The 22,177-nt window shown below is 34.7% G+C and overlaps 2 protein-coding genes across 4 annotated transcripts; one reads left to right on the top strand and one right to left on the bottom strand.

Moving 5' to 3' along the window:
* The first annotated feature begins 7,966 nt into the window (after positions 1-7,966).
* LOC18103887 (putative E3 ubiquitin-protein ligase LIN-2) lies at positions 7,967-12,233 on the top strand. 3 transcript variants are annotated; one of them, XM_052445774.1, is made up of 7 exons: positions 7,967-9,129; positions 9,227-9,368; positions 9,485-10,458; positions 10,547-10,697; positions 10,811-11,053; positions 11,266-11,563; positions 11,821-12,233. In XM_052445774.1, exons 1-7 carry the CDS (start codon positions 8,105-8,107, stop codon positions 11,883-11,885), a joined length of 2,898 nt encoding a protein of 965 aa, XP_052301734.1. In that variant the 5' UTR covers positions 7,967-8,104; the 3' UTR covers positions 11,886-12,233. The 3 variants fall into 3 exon arrangements, with proteins under 3 accessions (XP_052301734.1, XP_052301735.1, XP_024437852.2); XM_052445775.1 differs by having other exon boundaries at positions 9,230-9,368; XM_024582084.2 differs by having other exon boundaries at positions 7,969-9,129; positions 10,550-10,697.
* Positions 12,234-14,428: 2,195 nt separating this feature from the next.
* LOC18103888 (protein argonaute 2) lies at positions 14,429-20,630 on the bottom strand. The gene is made up of 3 exons (XM_024582815.2): positions 19,515-20,630; positions 16,999-18,166; positions 14,429-16,292 (listed from the first exon to the last, which is right to left on the bottom strand). Exons 1-3 carry the CDS (start codon positions 20,401-20,403, stop codon positions 14,837-14,839), a joined length of 3,513 nt encoding a protein of 1,170 aa, XP_024438583.2. The 5' UTR covers positions 20,404-20,630; the 3' UTR covers positions 14,429-14,836.
* Positions 20,631-22,177: the final 1,547 nt, after the last annotated feature.

Raw genomic sequence — 22,177 nt, forward strand, 5'->3', positions numbered from 1 at the left:
GTAGTCAATGGCGTCACCTTTGTTAGACATTTGGAGCCATCTCAATAAGGCAAGACCATGAAAAGTCTATGCATTGTAGATAAAATAATTTATTGGAGCATCGGTGTTTCGCAAAATTTTAATTTTTTATTATTATTTTAATATACTATGTAAAGAATAAATATTTTATATTTCTAAATAAAAATTTTTTTGAAAAATAATTACTTTTACTGTTGTCCCAAACAATTTTCTTTTTCAAATAAAATAATTTGTTCGTGGTTGTGGAAAAATTTTGTGATTATGACAGCTGATTTGATCTCTAAATTAGTTAAATATCATTGTTGCATATTAAATAGTTCATGCCTTAAAATTGGAGAATTATTGAATTAATTATGTTTCAATCAATGTTTAAATGTTGTGTTGAAAATTGTATGGAATTGCTATTAAAAAAAAAAAAAAGGTAACCCTGTCTAGTCATAGACATCTAGTCATAGACATGGCCATGAGGCCCACGACAACATGGGAGATGATGTCACTAAGGATTAAACAAGGATTCAATCATTGTAGGTAATGGGTTGGGTGCATCTAATTCATGAAATATTAAAATTAAATCTATCTTAAATGGGCTATCAATATTATAATTGAAGAAATATTTTTTTTATATTTTTATATTTTATTTAAGATTAAAAGTCTAACTACTAAAGAAGAAGAAACCGTTTGAGAGAGTATTGTAGCTTCTCATTTTAAATGTTTTTTTTAAAGATATTTTGATTTAAAAAATAATTAAATTAATATTTTTTTTAGTGATTTCTAATGATTTTAATGTGTTAGTATCAAAAATAAAAAATATTTTGATATATTTTTAAGTAAAAAATATTTTTGAAAAATATATTGCACCACAATACTAAATACATACTAAGTGTGTGTTTGACATCGTGATAACTTTTATGTTTAAAAAATAGATTTAAGAAAAATAATTTTAGTTGTGATTTAAAAAATTAAATTTAGAAAATATTTGTTTGGTGAAAAATCATGTGAGATGATTTTTTGCATGAAAATAAATAAATATATTATCTTAGCTTTTATAAAATCAATGTTTGAAATAAAATTACGCATGGAGCTTAGTGTAAAAATTAAAAACTATACATTTTTTCCTCTGTGATGGGTTAAAAAACAGAAATTATTATAAAACCAAATAATTTTTTAAAAAGAAATACATCATGCTAATTATAATACCAAAAGGTATCATTGTTATCATACAAATACGGTATCTCTTCTTTGATACTCTCGTGACTATCCAAAATCGTCACTATTGCCTATTGGCAAGGATAAGAATTGTGGAAAACTTTTCAATACTTCAAGAGTCTATATATATATGTGTGTGTGTGTTTTGTTTTGTTTTGTTTTGAGAAAAAACAATACACTCAGACAATTTCCTCGTAAACATCAACTTGAAGGAAGAAAAAGGAAAAGAGAGGCACTTGGGGTTGCGCTGTAGCCCGAGTTTGATATATGTGCATGTATGTCATCCTTACAGTGTTTTACTTGTTCATTAAGCTTGTAGGATATTTAATGGACCGGGAGGACTAATCATAGTGCGCGCAAGTTGATCCGGACACCCCACGCTAATTCAAAAAAAAAAAAAAAGGAAAAGAGAGAGTGCTGACCATATTTCATTCCAGATATCAATGGAAATTACAGCATATTAAAAAACGAAATGAAATTATTACATCAAAGGTTATGTATAAACAATTTTCGTAATCATGAGTTTTTTTCAGAATTGAATCTTAAATTATTTTACCTGTAAATTTACAGTGTTTTAATTCTTGAATAATATTATGATGTGAACGATTATACCATCGTACAGAGCAGTTCTAAAAGAAAAACACGACATTATTTACAAAAGAGTTTATATAACTTCTAAAATTTACAGACTAAATCCTATTTAATCTCAAGGTTTTGCAAATAATTACTATAATTATTAAATTTTATCCGGTTTGACAGAACAATCGGAAATTTGTTGACTCATAACATGAATTGAGCCAGGTTTCATTTCAAATTGTTTTCAAAGTTGACCTTATTTGAAGATGTAGTTAAATTTATATGAGATTTAATCGGTTTAATTTCATAGTTTTTTTTAAAATATTTATCTAAAATGAATTTTTAGTTTTTTATAAAAAATAATCCAAAACAATATCATTTTAAATTTACTCAAAAATACCTGTAATACAAGTTTTGAGTTAAGTCAAGTCTACAAGCCCGTTTGACATAGTAGTAATAGACTAATAGTTACTTTTTAAAGTATCTTTTTGCTTAAAAAATATATTGAAATAATACTTTTTTTATTGTATAAAATTTATTTTTAATATCAGAACATCAAAATGATCCAATAACACTCATAAAAAATTAGTTTTAAAAAATAATAAATAAATTTTTACAAAAACATTTTTCAATTAGAAGTGTTAAGGGTGAGAAAAAAACCGAGAAAACAAAAAAAAATAACCGAAAAAATCGAACCGTGAAAAAAAATCGATTAAACCGATTAGAATTTTAAAAAAACTGACCGGTTTGGTTTCTGTTTTATAAGCCCAAAATAAATAAAAATTGAACCGAACCCAAACAAAAAAAAACCCGGAAAAAAACCGAAGCAAACTGGAAAAACCGAGCCAAACCAGTTTGAACCGGTTTCTTTTAAAATAACCGAATCAAAACCGGTCGATTTGAACCGGTTTCGATATTTTTAAAAAAAAACTAATTTTAGTTATTTTTTTAATAAAAATCAAACCAAATAAAAAATTATCACCCTGAAAAGTCAACTCTAAATATGATAAAAATGGTAATTACTGTACCCCCAAATTCAGTTAACCAACCAAAATATTCCCAAAGGAGGAGTCAACTCTAATAAATGCACACCAGAATTCAGATATGCCCATGTCGGCAAATGAAGACTATAGAAGTACATGGGCTGTCTCAAAAATTAACCATGGGCCTACTCTCGACCAACTGTTCCCAGATATAAAATCTTACCATATATGTCCTTCATTTTAATTTTTATTCCTTGACAAGAATGCTTTAGGGCAAAGGGCATGCTTTCCGGTAGATATAATGCGATTCTTAATTGAGTCCACCAACAAAATAAATTTTTAATCGAATCCATTCGAGCATCTCTGAAAATCTCCACTTTTAAAATTAATGGAAAAAATGTTACTTTGAGAAGAATAGGTCCTTATTTTCTTAATATTTTGAAGGCAAAAACTTCAATGCAAGGGCTAATTGAGTAATGTTTAATATATGGAGGACTCAATTGAGATTTGTTTTTATTTGGGGATTCAATTGGGAATTGGGTGATACTCGGGGATTGGATTTTTCCTTCCCCTTTTTTGTTGTTTATTTTAGTGAAATTGGTAATGACTCTAAACATGTAGATCCGTTGAAAGATGCATCAAGGAGATTAAATTTGTTCGGGAAGTTCATCAAGAATATATATGATTATATGCATTCTATTTTTCAATAAATATTATAGGATATGTACGTGAATATTCCTATATTAAGATTGTGTCTAGATAACATCCTAAAATAAAAATAACATATATAAAAAACAAAAATGTTTCTAATTAAAGAGCTAAAAGATAAAATCTTAAAATAAATATATTTTTAAAATAATTTTAGAGTGAGTTTTTGTCATTTCAAAACAAGAAAAACATTGAAAAATGTTATTGTTTTTATCTCAGAATAATAAAAAAGTTTACGAGTAAAATAGGATGAATGAAACATGAAGCTAACACATATTGTTCTTCCTCCCATTGAGTACTGATAAAAAAATATGTTTGGCAGTGTGGTAGTGATAGCTTTTTAAATAACTTTTCGTGCCGAAATATATGTCAATGATATTTTTTTATTTTTTAAAAATTATTTTTGACATCAGCACATCAAAACAATCCAACACATACAACCCATATTAAAACATGGTAGGTGCATGTAACTGAGCCACAGAACTAGCTGGAAAAGGATGGTTGATGACATGCTTCTAATTCATGACATATTTGTGTTTGGTATTGCGGTTGCTGTTGTGGTTGTGGTTTGAAAAAAGTTGTTTTATAAAAAGTACTTTTAGTTGAGGTTGGTTTGAAAAAATATATGTTTGGTTAAAACTGTGGTTAAAACTGAGGTTGAGTAAAAAGTAGTTTAATGTGTTTGGTTAAAAAAATGTTTTTCAAATTAAGGTTATAAAATAATTAATATATATATTGAATGTTTTTAATTTATTTTACTATTGTTATTACATTATGAAATAAATAATACTTTATATAAAATATTTTATATTGTTCCATTGAACTATTTACAATTCCATCACGTATGAAATACATCCGACAAGGACTACAGTTTCATTGGTTTCGTAAGCGCGCAACAATATCAGGTAAAATATCATTAGAAATAAAATTAGGACTGTAATCAAATTCTACAAATATTACGTCATCAAGTTATCTTATTCTAATTTATATAGTGTTATTGAATAATGTGAAACACTAGTTTTTTCAAATAAAACACAATTAAAAATAAAAAATATTTTTTTTACTAGGTCGAACCCGGTTCAATATATTTTTATAGTTTTGGACCGGTCTGATCTCCACTGTTCACGTGAACAGTGGAGACATTCTCCACTGTTCACGTGAACAGTGGAGGAACTCTCCACTGTCCACTTAAGTGAACAGTGGAGAGTGAATTTAATTCACTCTCCACTGTTCACTTAAGTGGACAGTGGAGAGTTCATTCTCCACATGAGAAGACGCAGGCAGGACCGCAGGAGAAGAACACAGGAGAAGCAGATAAAACCTGCTTCTCATGAGCTGAGGTTCGACCTCAATTATTAGGCGGGACCCATGTGAAAAAATGTGTAGTTTGGATTAACCAAACACTTTAATTCAGCTTTTGTTTTCTGCCGCAGCCGCTGCCGCAGTGCCAAACGGGCACTTAAGTATATTTAATAATGGGCCATCAGCACAGAACTTGGGGAATGATGTCACTTAGATTAATCATTGTAGGCAATGGGTTTGGTGCTTCTAATTCATGACATATTTATCTTAAATAGGGTATCAATATTATAATTGAAGAAATATTTTTTTTATATTTTTAAATTTTATTTAACATTAAAACTCTAACTGCTAAAAAAGAAACCGTTTGAGAGACTGTTGTAGCTTATGTTTTTAAAAATGTATTTGTTTTTAAAAATAATAAAATTGTTTTTTTTAGTGTTTTTCAATAATTTTAATATGTTAATATCAAAAATATTATGCATTACAATATAAAACATGTACTAAGTATATATAATAAAAATACAAAATAATTCTCTGCAGTTTTTTGTTAAATTAAAAAAAAAAATAGTCGAGTAAAGAAATCAAAAGACAAGAAAGAAAAGAATGGCATCGAGGAAAGAGAAGGCGAGAGAAAATGAAAGGCCATCACACGTTAAAGAGCCGCATTAATATTATCTACCACTAAGAACATCTCTTTCTCTCCTTTGTCTCTGCCTCCTCTTGTGAAATTCTTCAATAGATACCATCACTCTAACTTATTAAACCTTGACCTGGCTTAAATCACCAGATAACAGGTTTTATAAATTAACTTGGATTAATTTAAAATTATATTATTTTAATATTTGAAATCAGATTAGGTTTTTATTGGGTTATGGATTGACTTGCCAGATCGACCGGATCAACTCCTACCTGATTTAATTTGAAACTTGATCTAAATTATTTTTGAGTCAATAAGTTATTGGATCTGTCTATCTGACCAATCCAGGTTCAATATTTATGATAATTTAATTTTAATCAACGTATAAACTGAATTATTATAAAAATAATAATAACAATTACCATTTCAACCAAAGTTTTAAGAATTATATAATCTACAAATAGCCAAAAACAAGTAGCAACTAGAAATCAACATGGACCCATATTTTATCGTCGATAATATCCAACGACGACCCGTGAAGGCATTTCTTTTCTAAGAAAAAGTTGATGGGTCAATATCACACCACCATTTTTTCTTCCATATAAGACCTAACATTTGCCTTCTTCTACTCTAATATATCACCATCTCTGAATGTGAAATCAACCCATTTCTTTCGAAAGTCTCTCTAATGCTCTCTCTCTCTGATCTTTGGGATAATCTAAAACCTTAATTTGTAGTCAGCTTCAAAACCTTAAATATCAAATCCACTTGAAAAATGTATTTCCCAACTTTTCATAGAACACAGTTGTTTGAGTTTATAATCAAATTAATATGATTATTGTTAATGTTATGTTGGTTAGTGTCTGGACGGATATAAAAAAGACAAAAACATATTTAATTGAAGAGATAGAGTCGTCGATATAAATAATTTCATCTTTAAAATAATTTTAAAATGATTTTTTATACTTTTAAAACAAAAAATAATATTCCCTCTATATATTTTTTTATTTCCATCTTTTCTATTTCGGTACAAGCTGGACCGCGTTTTCAAAAAATTTAAATTTTATTTTTGCTTAAAATTAATATTTTTTTAATGTTTTTGGATCGTTTTGATGTGCTGATATTAAAAATAATTTTAAAAAATAAAAAAAATATCATCTTAATATATTTTTAAATAAAAAACATTTTAAATCGCAATCGCCGCCACTCTTCAAAACAGAAAACTAACGGTACCTAGGAACAGAGAAGTACAAATAGTGAAGTACTACTGTACATGATTCATTAAAGTTAACAAATGAATATATCATGGATGTTTCATGGCCGGCTAGTTGATTGGGAAGACCTAAAATAAATCCTCTATAACAAAATAAACTGAAAGGGTAAGAGGGTAATAACAATGTCTTTACTGCAGCTATAGAATCAAATCCACTTTGGATTGTAATACTAAATTTACAATTTTGCCCCTTAAACCAAATAAAATTGGCTAGCTGGTGAGGGTAGGAGAGTCTTTTTATTAATAAAGAATAAAATAACAAAAATATCCTTGGAGCGAAAAAAAACTTAGACCAATGTAAGATTTTAAGATATAATTTATATTATTATTTAATATATCCTCTTAAGTGAAAGTTCTTTGAGCTTGAAACTTGTATAAATCTTATGCTTAATTTTTATCAAATAAATAGAAATGGTGAAATTTAAACTCGTGACTGTTTGATTATGAAGACTCTGATATCTTATCAAAAAGTATCATAACTTAATAACTTAAATTATTAAATAAAATTTTAAAATATAATTTATATTATTTTCTAATAATAATATAAGGAATCTCTCATAGGACACTTAAAAAAAAAATTCTAATCTAAAACTTAATACAAAACAGACAAATCAAAGTACATAAGTTTCGAAGTTTAAATTTGAGTTATCATTAACTAAAGACAAAAGGAAGATCTCAACAATCTTAACAAAATATTGTGTTCTCTCCTTTCTTTTGAGTCTCTCTCTTCTCTTTTTTTCTTGTGAACCCTTCTCTTTTCTTTGCTTGAATAACAATCATGATTGTTTTCTTTTATCTTCTTCAAAATACAATTGTGATCTAATTATTTTATTTTTCAACATTAGTACCTTTTTACCGTTTGCACTCAGCCCTTTGACCCTCTGGCCCCAAAAGAAAAAATCTTGAATTGGACACTGAAAAGCCTCTGATAATCAACATCATGCAATATCATGTTTTTCTCCTCTGCTTCTCTGCATTGAACTTGGTGATTTCTGCAACTTCTGCTGTTGTGTTTTACAACTAGTAGATTCCTTTGAATGACTTGTTGTGTTTTGGTCATGGTGGGTCCTGTTCATGCTAGGCATTTCACATGCTTCGAGTTCCAAAAAATGTTTTTGATGGGTCCATTCATCTAACTTGCGTCTTCTTTTTAACGTTTTTTATGTACAATTGTAGGGTTTTATAGGCGGGAGTTTTAACTGATGTAACTAATTTGAACCGGCCGGTCTACCTCAAGAAAATCACCCGCAAGTGGTGTTTGTCCTCATTGGTGTCTCTTTCTTCACCACTTTCTTGCTTCAATAGCTGTACTTTGTTTTCTATTCTTGATCGTGAAAGAACGTCAATGAACCTTTTGGTACTTAATTCTTTTCTCCCAAACCAAACTCAAATCACCAAGAAATGGCTTCCTTACATCAAATGCTCTCCGAGGAAGGATTTGAGCACAGAAAGTTCTTGAGAAATAGAGACAGATTAACTAGACCAGAAGAGTCTGTAATATTGCCAATACATATTTGCCATGACCAAAAGAGGTTCCAGTCTCCTAAGCAGAAGACCGATATGGGTTCCACGCGAAAAGGGTCGTCGATTTCGTCAAGGAGAGTGAGTTCGGATACGGAGAGGCTGCAGTCTAAGTCATTGTTGAAGGGAGAAGAACCTGCAATTGATGTAATAGCTATTAGAGCGGTGGTATCTATACTTAGTGGTTATATAGCCAGGTACATAAAAGATGTGAGTTTTAGGGAGGTGATTAGAGAGAAGTGCAACTCTTGCTTGGTGAGGAGAAGCAAGGGTTCGGATGATGGTATTTTTGTGAATATGGAAGTGGGAATGGAAAGCATTGAGAAGTTGGTTGAAGAGAAAGGAACAAGGAAGGAAGTGAAGATGGAGTCGTTGAAAAATTCAATTCAGCTTTTGAACATTGTTGCTTCTTTGAATTCTAAGAAATCAAGGAAGGGTTCAACTTGTGGTGTACCCAATTCACATCTCTCAGCTTGTGCTCAATTGTACTTGTCAATTGTTTACAAGCTAGAGAAGAATGACAGGATATCCGCTAGGCATCTACTTTATGTTTTTTGCGATTCGCCTTTTCTAGCAAGGACTCACTTGCTTCCTGATCTTTGGGAGCATTTCCTTCTTCCCCATCTACTTCATCTTAAGGTTTGGTACCATGAGGAGCTTGAGGCTCTCTCGGACTCCCAGCATGTTGAGAAGGAAAGACGGATGAAAGCTTTGAGCAAGGTCTATAATGACCACATGGATATGGGAACCATCCAGTTTGCTCTGTACTATAACGAGTGGCTCAAGGTTGGGGCTAAAGCTCCTTCTGTTCCTGCTGTCCCTTTGCCATCTAGACCAAGTTATGCAACATCAATGAGGAAATCATCAGATTCTTATAAATCGCGTTCCTCCATCAACACAAACTTGTAAGTAATCGATCACCATTTCCAAGTATTTTTCAAAAATAGAGAAAAGGTCTTGACAGTTATGTTATTTGCTTCATGATTTTTGTTTTAATCTCAGCAGATACCGAGCTGTGTTTGGCCCCACGCTAGAGCGGCAATCGAAGGACTTCGATTCTCGAAATAGAGCTTCAATGGATACATGGAGCATAGAGGAAGATAAAGTGTGCATAGATGAATACAAAGACTGCAGTTATGCTACTGTGAGTATCCCTTTGTCCCTATTCTCAAAACTCTGCTACCCTTTTCACTTGCCTATTTCTAACAAAATCCACTGCTTAATTGGAGAATATAATCAACAGGCTTCTCGTTTTTACAGAATAATAAGACGAGGACTACTCGAAGGCCATCAAGTAAAAATTATGTTATTTCGAATCATGATATATGGCATGAGCCGCTGAAATCAGAACTCTTTAGGCTTTTTTCATGTCGAAGTGTGTCATCAGAATGCCTAGGGAATGGCAACATCATAGTCAGGAGTAATTCAATCAGGAATGAAGCGACAACCCACCTTCCTCCTATTGATCTAAGTAGAGCCATTAGCACTATTTGCTCCTCAGATAGTCTGACTGAGTGTGAAACTGCAATCCGTGTCACTGCCAAAGCCTGGTTGGACTCCATTGGCAGTAATGTAATTGAAGGTGCTTTATCCAAAGCACCTGTGATTGAAGGATTGCTTGAGGTCTTGTTTGCTTCTACTGATGACAAAGTTCTAGAGCTGGCGATATCTATTCTCGCAGAGCTCGTAGTAAGAAATGAAGCAAACAGGTTAATAGTACTGAACTCTGATCCACAGCTCGAGATCTTCATGAAACTCTTAAAAAGTAACAGTTTGTTTCTTAAAGTTGCGGTTCTGCTTTACCTATTGAAGCCGAAGGCAAAACAGATGATATCTATAGAGTGGGTAGCACTAGTCCTACGAGTTTTAGAGTTTGGAGGCCAGTTGCAGACCCTATTCACCGTACGGTGCATGCCTGAAAAGGCAGCAATGTACTTCTTAGGCCAACTTCTAACAGGTTTTGATGAAGATAGGAACTTAGAGAATGCTAGTCAAGTTGTTGCCCTGGGAGGATTGAGCTTCTTGGTAAGGACCTTTGAAGTAGGAGACATTATTGAGAGAAATCATGCTGCTACACTCATGTCATGTTGCATTCGAGCTAATGGGAGCTCTCGGAACTACCTAGCTGAGAATTTGAACAAGGATTCTCTCCTTCAGCTCATTGTTCTCGGAATTCAGAAGAAATTTAAAGGATGTGTGTTCACTTTACTAGCCGATCTACTGTGCCTGAGTAGGTATGAATTTTCCAGTTTCTCTTCAGTAAAACATTTATGTTAAGTTTACTATTCATTTTGTGTTCTGATTAATCTGAGGAAATGTGAGCAGACGAACGTGGATCATCAAATTCTTAACTGGACTCGGTAATGGATGGGGTGGCTTGAACACCATGCACATCTTTCTAGTCTATCTCCAGAGAGCTTCACCTGAAGAACGTCCGCTGGTTGCAGCAGTTCTCTTACAGCTTGATCTTATGGTAAGTACATTTTTAAGTAAGCTAACGGTCCATGTTTGGCGCCAAAACCAAAATGCTATTTTATAACAGTTTGGTTTCAAAATCTTGAACAATAAATAGCAGTGATGTTGCAGGGAGATCTTTCGCAGTCCAATTTATATAGGGAAGAAGCGGTTGAGGCAATCACAGAATCTTTAGAGTGTCATAATTGTAGCACCAAGGTTCAAGAACAATCGGCGAAAGCTCTCTTGATGTTGGGAGGCTGTTTTTCATACTCTGGAGAGGCATCAGCAGAAGAATGGCTTTTACGACAAGCAGGTTTCCACGAGAGATTACGGGGATCATTTCAACGCAAGGAGATAGTTGATGGGAACTTGGTAAGCTTTAATATAGCTTCGTACCAGCAAAATGAATTCACTTTTAGAAAAGATTTCATTCTGAAGCACAAGGGAGGAGAGGTCTTTCTGGTGCTGCAATTTTTATTTTGTAACATTAGTCTAACAAATGAGGAAGCAACAGTTTGCTGATATAAAAAAATTCTTACACTCATGTGTAATGATTGCTTGTGCATTTTTAATGGTCGAACTAGAATGAAGAGGAAGATCCAATGGAAGATTGGCAAAGGAAAGTAGCAGTAGTTTTGCTCAACAGTGGCGGAAAGAGGTTTTTGTCTGCCCTTTCCAATTCCATTGCCAATGGCATCCCGATTTTAGTACAATCAAGCCTCTTCACTGTTGCATGGATGAGAAGAATCTTGCTTCCAGTCAGAAATGAAAATTCATACTCAACAACAACACCGCAGCTAACAGAATCACCACATTATGACAGAGCTCTTAATGGAAGAATGAATCCATCTTTTTCACAGCAGCATCTCATAAAAAATTCAGGTACAATGTTCTTGATCGATGAATTTTGTGTGAAAAGCTTTTTAAAGGGTTTTTACTTTCTGTTTTCTTGCAAAGAGAGCAGGCAACTTAGTCACAAATTGCCTCAAAACCTATGAAGGGAACCATGGACTTTATGCCAACTAAAGCTGAGCTTAAAAGAATCATTCTGGTTCTAACATGTCTGCAATGTGTACAAACCTGTCATATCTGATCAGAAGGTTGTTTCTCTCCTTAAACCTTTAATTTTCTGTTGACAGAATCTCTCTCTATGCTTTCAACATTGAATAAAGAGTTGATAGATCCTCTTCGAAATCCTTTATGACATGGATATCTTATCAGCCAATCTTTTCAATCAACACAAGCAATCACAGGAATCAAGAAATGCAACCAAAACACTGACAACCTGAATTCCTATTGCGCGATCGTCATCGCCAAGTTGTAGGTCAGAATTCTTGTTCCTCAAGAGGAGTTTGATACATGTTAATCTTTTTGTCTTCCTACTTTTAGCCATGTTCTTTTCTGAAGGCATTTCTACTGCATAGTAATGGTTCCAGTGCAAGTTCTTTCTCTTCACTGGCATTGATTTTGTAAGAGAAGGCATGTATTGAAGTGGATTTCTCCAATCACAACAACTGATATAGATTGATGAGATAATATTCTTCTGTATCCACCTCATTAGCCTGAAAGGACATGGCTCGAAATTTCACGTTGTCTGTCAAGAACAGTATCTCTGCAGCTTTCCAACTCACCCCACCCGTCAGACACATGCAATGGTCACCACCTACAGTGCCATTGCTGCTTACAATTATCTCCGTTTGGCCAAACCTGGCCTGTCACTCCACCATTCATCTGTGCCAGGTTACAGATTTACTAATCAAATTTTTGCAGGAGTCTTTCTCAACTATGCGATGCCCATGTTCACTGCATCTACTGATATCACCTTAAAACAACAAATTTTAGTGTTCTGGCCTGGCCTGGCACTGCCCTTTAGTGAAAAGAGGGCATATAATTCCAAACGCAAAAAAATGCAGCATGAGCTGCAATTAACAGAAAGAAAGCATTTCCTATCAAATTTTATGTAGATAGTCTTCTTCTTGTTCTTGGGGTCCCCCCATCACTTGCAGAATATGCAAAGCAATGGTCCCTGTTCCACATGAATGACTCCACCCCCTCATTAGTACCTTATAGAACGAAAATACAATATTCCACATTAATCTGAACCATAGAAGCAAGAGAAACTCAAGCTTCCAGAAATCTTAAAAGAAATCTAATAAAAATAAATAAATTCAATGACAATATAAAAAAAAATCCATCATCGTAACTGGAACACGTGTGGTCCACTACTGTCATTGGATTTTCTTACAACGAGTGTACTCTGAATCCACTTTGTAAAATTAGAGGTTTAGGGAGTCAAAATCGTCATCTTGTGAATTTTTTGACAGCGTATGTGGGTAGGTTTTTATACACTTGTAATAGTTTCACTATTCTTCTCTCGACTACAAGAACTGAATATCAGTGTTATTTGTATTAACAGTAAAGCATCTCAGTTTTAAGAGAAAAATATTTTATTTTTTAAAATTTTACTTTTTAATTTTTTTTTCATTCAATTTTATTTTTCAATATATTATTGATTTTAAATTGATTATTTTTCAGTTTTTTTCTTCTATAAAGATATTATAGTTTCAAACAAATATCTTAATATTTGATTAATACTTAATTTTTACAAGTGTTTATTTTATTATCATATAATTAAATAAAAAAATAATTAATTTTTTTTTAAACTGAAGTTCATGATCCAAGTCTCGGAATTTACAAATTAGGTCACAATTAAAAAAATGTTATTTTGAAATTTTTCTAAAGTTATATTATATTTTTATCGGTAACTCATTATTTTTTGACCTGTCATATCAACTTGATCATGTAGAGTCAACTTTCATGCTAGGTGATTTTATACATGGACAAGGCAAAAAGTTGAGTCAGAAAATTTTAAAATTAACCTATTAAATTTAATTAATAACAATAATAAATAATTCTTTAAAACCTCAATATTTTTTTGATTTAAAAAAATTTAATCTCATCCACGATGCAGAAAACTATTTGTTCATTCTTACTTTGTCTTCTCTTTTGATCGTATTTTGGTCCTTCGCCACATGAAATACTACCAATGTGAATAAACAGGGATGTAGCTGTGATTAAATTAATTGGAATTCATTTGTGGGCAAGAAATAATTAGACAAATTACTTGCAGTTTCTATGTTATGCATGTCATCTTTCGATATCCTACTGGACGTCATCAGTTTTCAAAGATTCTGCTTGATCTGGATTCTTTTGCTATGTTGGAATCATAAGGGGAGATTAACTTGAATGTACAGTGGAAGATGAGGCTGAGAAAACAAAAAAAAGCTTCAGGCTTCGAATCCAAACCTGCTCAGAATCACAAGAGGTTTTTTTTTTTTGCTCATAACCATCATCCCCTCGGTACACAAGTAAAAAATTCACAAAATATCATGTGAATATCCAAGACAATTCGAAAAGAAATCCAACACTAAACAAGAATGCTCTTCATCTTTGCTACAGCTTAACCTAAAGATTCTGAGAGACAGGACTCCGAGATTTCGATTGAGCCATGAGCTCGTGGCCTTGCTTTCAACTTCAAAATGAAAAATCCCCACTCATTATTGGTGAAAGTGCAAGAATCCTTTGAAAATGATAAAAAGCTGCTAATAAAAAGAATGAATGTATTATTCTTGATGATTGACTAGCACAAGCATTTTGAAGGGTCAATAAATAGATAGCAGGGCAAATCACATTGGGACTAACAGGAGGGATAGCTGATAAGATATAAATGATGAATCACAAGGCACATTAACAACATCAAAAGAAACATAGTTTTAAATTCAAAACCAACAATGTCAACAGGCATAACGCCATTTAAACGTTTTAAAACACACGAGGCTTAGTAATAGAAACCAAGAAACACAACGAAACAGCCATCCAAGCAGAAAACAAACCTAAAAGACATGCCATTCCTCCGATTCCCATGATCTGCAACCATGGTAGATACAGAAGAATTTGTGACTAGTTAGATTCACGCACAAACTCCTTCACTAATTTTTTATTTGCTTAGAAAAGGAGCGAGTTTGCGTAACATCATTTCAAAAAGAGATGAGGTGGTGATCTCCTTCACTGCCAGAATAGATGGGAACTTGCCGATAGATTTTCAAAGGCAATCTCTTTCACTGCCTGAAGTGATGGAGACTGGCCAATAGATTTTCAAACAAAATACATGATGTTTTCCAGGTCTGCATGCAGCATACAGAACCTCTCTTCCAACGAAGCTCCCACTGACAGAGATGATGAAGTCCTTGAAGATGATGAAGATGATACAGAAGATGGAGACTGCCCTTCCATTACTGCCTCATGGTAGAGCCTTCCTCTATAAGCAACAAGGTCAGCATAGTAGACAGGTGGAACTAACGACACAGGTTTAGTGCAACGAGCAAATGTAAAGCACATGTCATATATGAGCTTCTGCAACTGATCAGAACTGAGGCCATGCTCATCCCATAGAACATGGTAATGTGTGGGCTTGCTTGTCCCAAGGCTTCCGTAGTGGCTGCAGAGGTAAAAATCATACTCGAAAGGATGGACAATTTTTGTGTCCACAACTGTACCCGGAGACACATTGCCTATTCGCCCCCCATCCTCAAGAAAAAGACGAGTCTGGTGCCGCTTCTGGGCAACAATGAGTGTGATGGTTGGGGTGTACATGATTGACCTGAACGCCCTCTTGATGTCCATTAACTCGTCATTGAGAACCATATCAAACTGGCCCTCACTGACCCCATCACGGAATATCACAATCTTCTCAGGTTTTGCTTTATTGAGCCGAGAATAAAATTCAACAAGCTCCAAACACATATCACCAAAATTCAGAATCTTCTCACAACGATGGTCCTGAGGACGAACTCGAGCTGCATAGCGATTTGCAGCTGGCCAATTTGTAGTACCAACAACAGCAGCAATGGATGGACTTGTTGTGTTTCGAGCAGCAGGATGGTTGACATCAGCCCCAATAAACATGACGTGGTTTTCATCCCCAAAGTATGGAAGTCTGTCGCTGAGCTCTGCATTGCTTCCTCCAAGCTTAGCATTAATCTTGAGACCAATATTGGCAAGGTACTGATCATTTACTTTATTCGCAGAACGAGACAGACAGCATTGTGTCACAATACCAACTTTGGTTTCACAAATCCATTTGAGATACTTGTAACCAGGATCCTTCTTTGACATGACACAGAGAAGAAACTGCAACTGGCCTCTAGAGATTTTGCGAGCCCGGCCATTGACTCTTTCAAGGAGTTCACGAAGCCTATCAACATTAGAGTTAGAGAACAACCGCATGCTAGTAGGTTCATAAAAGAGAGGCTCTTCCATGCGAATCCCCAGTTTCAGGCACCGAGCAATAAGCTTTGGGATGAAATGGTCAGCATTTAATGGACACTGATAATCATCAGAGCTGAAGTCAAGAACAGCCCAACGCTCAATTGGTTTCCCTTCCACCACTCCTTTTCCAACAAGATTCCATTGACACTTCTCGTCAACAGGTACTTTCATCACCCTTCCATTTGGAGCACCTAGCTTCAATTCAGGTGGCCCGATCACACGACCTACCACCGGGGTCATATCCACACTGACTTCCATTCCAAAATTTCGGATAATCTCTCCGCTGCAAATAAAATAATAAAAAACATGAGAAACTAATCCACAATTTTAACCAAGAATGTCATATCACAAGTAACTTAACATAGAGAGATATCCACTTGCTTCTATGAATTTTACAAGATTTTACCATGTAAGATGATGCAAGCATACCATGCAGAAACATAAAATTCAGTAACTTGAAATTTTATGGCAGAAAAGTGGTCATTCTGAGATGCTTAGATAGGCAAGACTTGAATATGCATTGTATGCTCCTCCATCAACAACCACCATATATTCAAGCTGCACACGCTATAAACCACACTAGTTTGAGCAGCACCTGAACTCACCAGTATGCCACGCCATACTAGGCCAAAATCCATAAATACAGAGTGCATAAAGGACTAGGATGAGTCAATGACATTACCCATGATGGCAAATAATCCTGGTTGCTCAGAAAACTCACAGCAGAAAAATGAAGTTTTTGTGAAGTACAATAAAAAAAAAATTGCTCTAAGCAGTTTAATCAAATGCACCCATGCCATTTAATTAAATATATAGTAGGTAACCACATCAAGGATGAAAAAGTTATAAGCATAATGCAAAGTGACAGCCAATCAGAAAACCATCTCTATTTTTATTGTTCTAAGTGAAGCAAATAGAATAACTGTATGTAAAAATACAACCTCCAATCATGTATAGAAATGAAAAGGCAACGTGTTGCAAATACATACCCAAAAGGTCCATCTCCATCTCGTACCATACTGCATATTGTTTTCTGTCTATCCTTGGCCTTGGCTAGTGAGATGTCCTTCAACATCTGGGCTTCGTCTCTCTGCAGATGCTCTTTTGGAAATACTTGCCCTTCAACCAAGACACAGTACTCCATCGGTACATAGTTTCTCATGTTGCTTTTCATTTCTAGGCAAGGGATATCTTGATGCACTATATCCCTGCCATATTTTTGCCTGAAATAATCAACAAGCCTAACATTCTGTGAAGCCTTGCCATCTGGATCTTCTTGAGAAAATGTAATATCTCGTGTGTCATCTCTCGTCAACCCAACAATAACATATTTTTGTTTGGTGACACGGTGAGTCACTCTAACTTTGAGTCCTTTCAATGCAATTTCCACATCTCCCCTACATCTTCTAAAATTATTTAAATTAAACCCACAAATATGTTTTGTCAAGAAATCTATCACAGAAACTGGCTCATGAAATGACAGAACAGAATAATCCAAGCATAAAGCTAGGCCCTGGGAGGTCGGCTTGAGGCTATGTTGACAACCTTTAGATGCTATGATTCCATACCCAAGGTAATCTTGGTGAGCTCTAACAGAATGGAAGCCACGACCAACAGAGATCATCGTCCTAGCTGGGTGCTCTTTCACCACCACATCCATCCCTTGCAATATGTCACGAGGTACTGAACGAAGTGTCCCATCCAAGTAATCCTTCAGCTTGCGCAGCTGAAGTTCATTCACAAGCTTTATGGTAAACAGGTAAGAACGTGGTTTCGCATCTTCTGCCTCAGAGACCTCCACTCTAAATGTTCCTGTGGGCAAGGGAACTGCACTGAAAATATTCTTCTCCCTATCATAGGCTGTCTTACCTAAAGGAAACCGTGAGGGATCATCAGTAAATAACTTATCCCTGATCATTGTTAAAATGGACTTTGAAATTTTCCCAGGCCGACCATGCTTGGGAGGCACTTCTTGTTTGATATCAACATCGTAATGCCTTATGATACTCTTAGGACTGAACTTAACAGGAAAGTGATTAACAAGAAGCCTAGGGGTTCGGACCGCCAGTTTGCCACCTGTATCTGGTCGTTGAACCGGACTAACCCTATTAGCATTGTCCGAAGAGGAAGAAGCCAAACCTTTTGGCATGTTAGGAGCTGCAAAGAAGAGAGAGCTTATTTCATTAAGGTTTCCAACTTGTGATAAATTCAAAAGTATCCATTTGCTTCTATTAAAAATTATTGACTAGTGGAATTGACAGGATGTTCAGCATATAGTTGTTCTATTGGCAGTTGCCCTGAATTCATATTCATCAAGATTAAAAAGACAATACAAAGAAGATACTATCAATAACTTTCTTGTTGTGCCAATTTGTTAATAGAGACAAACATTGGAAGTGCACATAAAATAACTATCATGATTTCATTGCCACATTGTAGCAAGCTACAGATAATAACAATCTGGACTTAGATGAACTTTGAACTTCAAGCATAACAACATCCACTAAGTTCTAAATCCATGTTGTTTAAAGCAACAAAAGGGCAGCAAAGAGATGCAAAAACCTCTTATCGTGGCCATGTATAAAGCCCTGGATTGGGATATGGTAAGTAAATAACCTTGATTATGCCATCTGATTTCTTTTTTCCCAATTCTAAAATAGGAATGGTTAATAAATAAGAAGATGAAAAGAAAATTAAATACAGTTAGAAATGACCCCTTTAAAGTTCCAAATTTGGGAAACATCCTTGTATCAGCTAGTTAGGTTATTTAAGTTATAATTCTGGTGTGCCTAAAGCTGCACCATGGTCCTCAAAACATATTCAAAGCAATGATCAGGTTGTCAACAATTACATTTCTCGTTAAGTATAGTAGCTTGTTGATCACGCGCCAACCTATCAAAACTTCACTAAGTAACGCCCTCATGATATCATTGAGGCGGTTCCTAGAACGGATGAGAGTAATTTATCCAGCAACCAAGATAAGAACCCCCCCCCCCCCTTTTTTTTTTCCCCAACACGAACACGTAAAAAAAAGAGGGAAAAATAATTAATGCACTTCCACTTGAAAGGCGTCATTCCAGTTTGGAAATTAACAACAAAGTACAAAGACCCAAGTCCTGTGACCAAAATACAGACAAGTCATGAATATTACTCCTATTTCAGAAGCAATTCACACAAAGTTTCATTAAATAAACTACTAACACAAAGCCACAGAACTCAGAAACCGAGAAACACAAGCTATAAATTCAGTCTGAACTGTAACTCTTCCAACACTTAATATATTCAGAACAACAGAAAAAATTAAAACCCAGAAACCAAAATCCCTTCTTTTTCTCCAACTTCAACAAATTCAACAAAAAGTTTCACACTTGAACCAAAAAGACATACTTTTTCACCACACAGCACAAATAAAAACCGCAACCGTTTCATATTTCCTGCAAACCATCAGCGACCAAACCACCACACAAATAGCAATATAATTGACAAACAAAAAACAAATACTTACGTGGGACAAGATCATCATTAGAACTTCTAGATGGACCCACATTGCCATCCCTTGAGGGTCCCTTTCCTCCCTTAGTTTCTGACACCAGATCCCTACCTCTTTCTTCACCGCCGCCACGACCAACTTCACAGCCCCTTTTAGGCCCCGTTTCACTACTTTGATTGGGTGGACCACCTCCATGCCGCTCTGATTGTGACCCGCCACCACCGCCACTACCACCCTTTGTCGCCCACACTCCACCAACACTTTGACCAGGTATACCACCACCACTACTATGCCCACCCCTTGGAGCATACGCTCCACCACCACTTTGACCAGGTGCACCACCACCAAAACTTTGACCAGGTGTACCACCACCACCACCATGCCCTCCCCTTGTTGCCAACACTCCACCAACACTTTGACCAGGCGTACCACCACCACCAAGACTTTGACCAGGTGTACCACCACCACCACCATGCCCACCCCTTGCTGCCCACGCTCCACCAACACTTTGACCAGGTGTACCACCACCACCTTGATTGTTTGGTCTCCAATGCTGACGTGGATAGCCACCACGACCCTCTTCATACCCTCCACGACCACCGTCTGTGCCCCCACGACCCCCGCCATAACCTCCACGACCCCCGTCTGTGCCACCACGACCACCGTCTGTGCCACCACGACCCCCGCCGTGCCCTCCACGACCACCGTCTGTGCCACCACGACCCCCGTCTGTGCCACCACGACCCCCGTCATACCCTCCACGACCACCATCTGAGCCACCACGTCCACCATCATACCCACCACGACCACCATCTCTTCCTCCTCCATATCCTCCTCTTCTACCACCACTGTTCCTACCACCATGACCACCTCTTCCTCCACCTCTATATCCTCCTCTCTCCATTGGACAAATCGGGAGTAACTTGGTAATAAACCGGGTGTGAACTCAGCAAACAGTAAAAAACCAAATGAGATTTCTCGGTACAATGCAAGAAAGTTGCAAATTTCTTAGTGATGAAGAATTCTTACACTATTTTAGTGAAGAAAAAATTGTGCTTTGGGTGAGTTTGGTTCTTATAAATAAAATGTTAGCTTTCGGTTTAGAACTTGGGATCGGGAGGAAAGCACTTAGCAGGTGCGAGGTGTAAAAACCCCAAAATATCCTTACCTTTCTTTTTAAGAATTTAATACCTTTTTTATTAACAGCAAAAAAAACGTATATATTCTTAAAATAAAACTAGGTCGGTGACCGTGTTATGTCATTATTATTTTTTAGCACATAAAAGAAATGTTTGGATGAAGATAGTATTTTAAAAGAAAAAGAAAAATTCGAGTTATTAACTCTAATAATTTGATTTAAATTATATACAATAATAGCATATGAACTGTAAAAAAATATTTGATAATAGTCAATAAAAATAAATGAGTCATCATATTATACTCATAATAAAAAATAATTATTGAAAATTCATCATTATTTTATTATAGATATCACTCGTCACAAGAAAAAAAAAAAAACCTTGTTGAGACAATTTAAACCCAACTGCAAAACTTTGGATGATGACATGAGAAGTTGCATGGATTGCTGGAGCAACGATTCAGAAAAAAAAAATCGAACAAAACAAGATGAAGTGAGCATCCATTTATATTAAATAAATCAATTTTATTTAATTCAAGAATAAAATTTATTTAAAAAATAAGTTTAACAAAGAATAACAAGTAAAAAGAGTTGTTGTAACCTAATTAAATAAAAACATGATAAAACCAAGGTCATGAGAAAGCATTAAAAAAAAACTCAATTTCTAATTAAATAAATATTATAGGATGAAATTGAAAAAAAATCAGTTTAAAAAAATTTAAAAAAAAAACAAAGAAATCCTAGGCAAACCTCATGAAACCGAGTTATTTTCCAAAGCCTGTAACCCATGAAATCTTAGATATAGGCTTAACCAAGAAGCTCAAATTCAAACCAATTAAATATTGAAAAACTAAATCAGGTAAAAAAAATACCAATTTTCAAATTTTCATAAAGCAACAATAAAAAACAAATAAAGGAACAAGGATAAGATTTATTAGAAAAAAAAAGTTATGGAGGGTGGAATTGCAAAAAATGCAACTCTAAAAATTATCTTAGATTAAAAAATAGCAATTAAAATAATAAAAATCAAATTTGACAAAGTAAAAAATTAAATGAAGATGAAATTGAAACAAAAATATAATTCAATTAAATATTTTATAAAACTATAAGCAATGGAACAAAGATTAAATAAAAAAAGAAATGGAAGTTTAGGATGCCCCCCCCTAGAAATGAGGTGGTAAGGCGCAACCATCGAGGAAGAGTGAGGAAAGAAAGAAAAAGAAAAAAATAGTCGTTGGCGACAAAACAAAGTTCTTATTGGTGTATGTTTTGTATGTTTTAGATTGTTTTGATGTGCCGATGTCAAAAATAATTTTTTTTTAAAAAAAAAATCATTGGCATGCATTTCGGCGCGAAAAATTATTTAAAAAGCAACCTCAACCACACTGTCAAATACTCTTTTAGTTGTACGTGCCATCTAGAGATGGTGGAGCGCTTGACACATTAACGCATGCTCGGCCACGTGTCAATTTTTTTTTTTAAAAAAAAAACCATAAGGGCCCTGCCCCACCTCAAAAAAAAAAAAAACCAATATGGAATA

The sequence above is a fragment of the Populus trichocarpa genome, chromosome 12 (assembly GCF_000002775.5).
Source record: "Populus trichocarpa isolate Nisqually-1 chromosome 12, P.trichocarpa_v4.1, whole genome shotgun sequence".
Lineage (NCBI taxonomy): Eukaryota > Viridiplantae > Streptophyta > Magnoliopsida > Malpighiales > Salicaceae > Populus > Populus trichocarpa.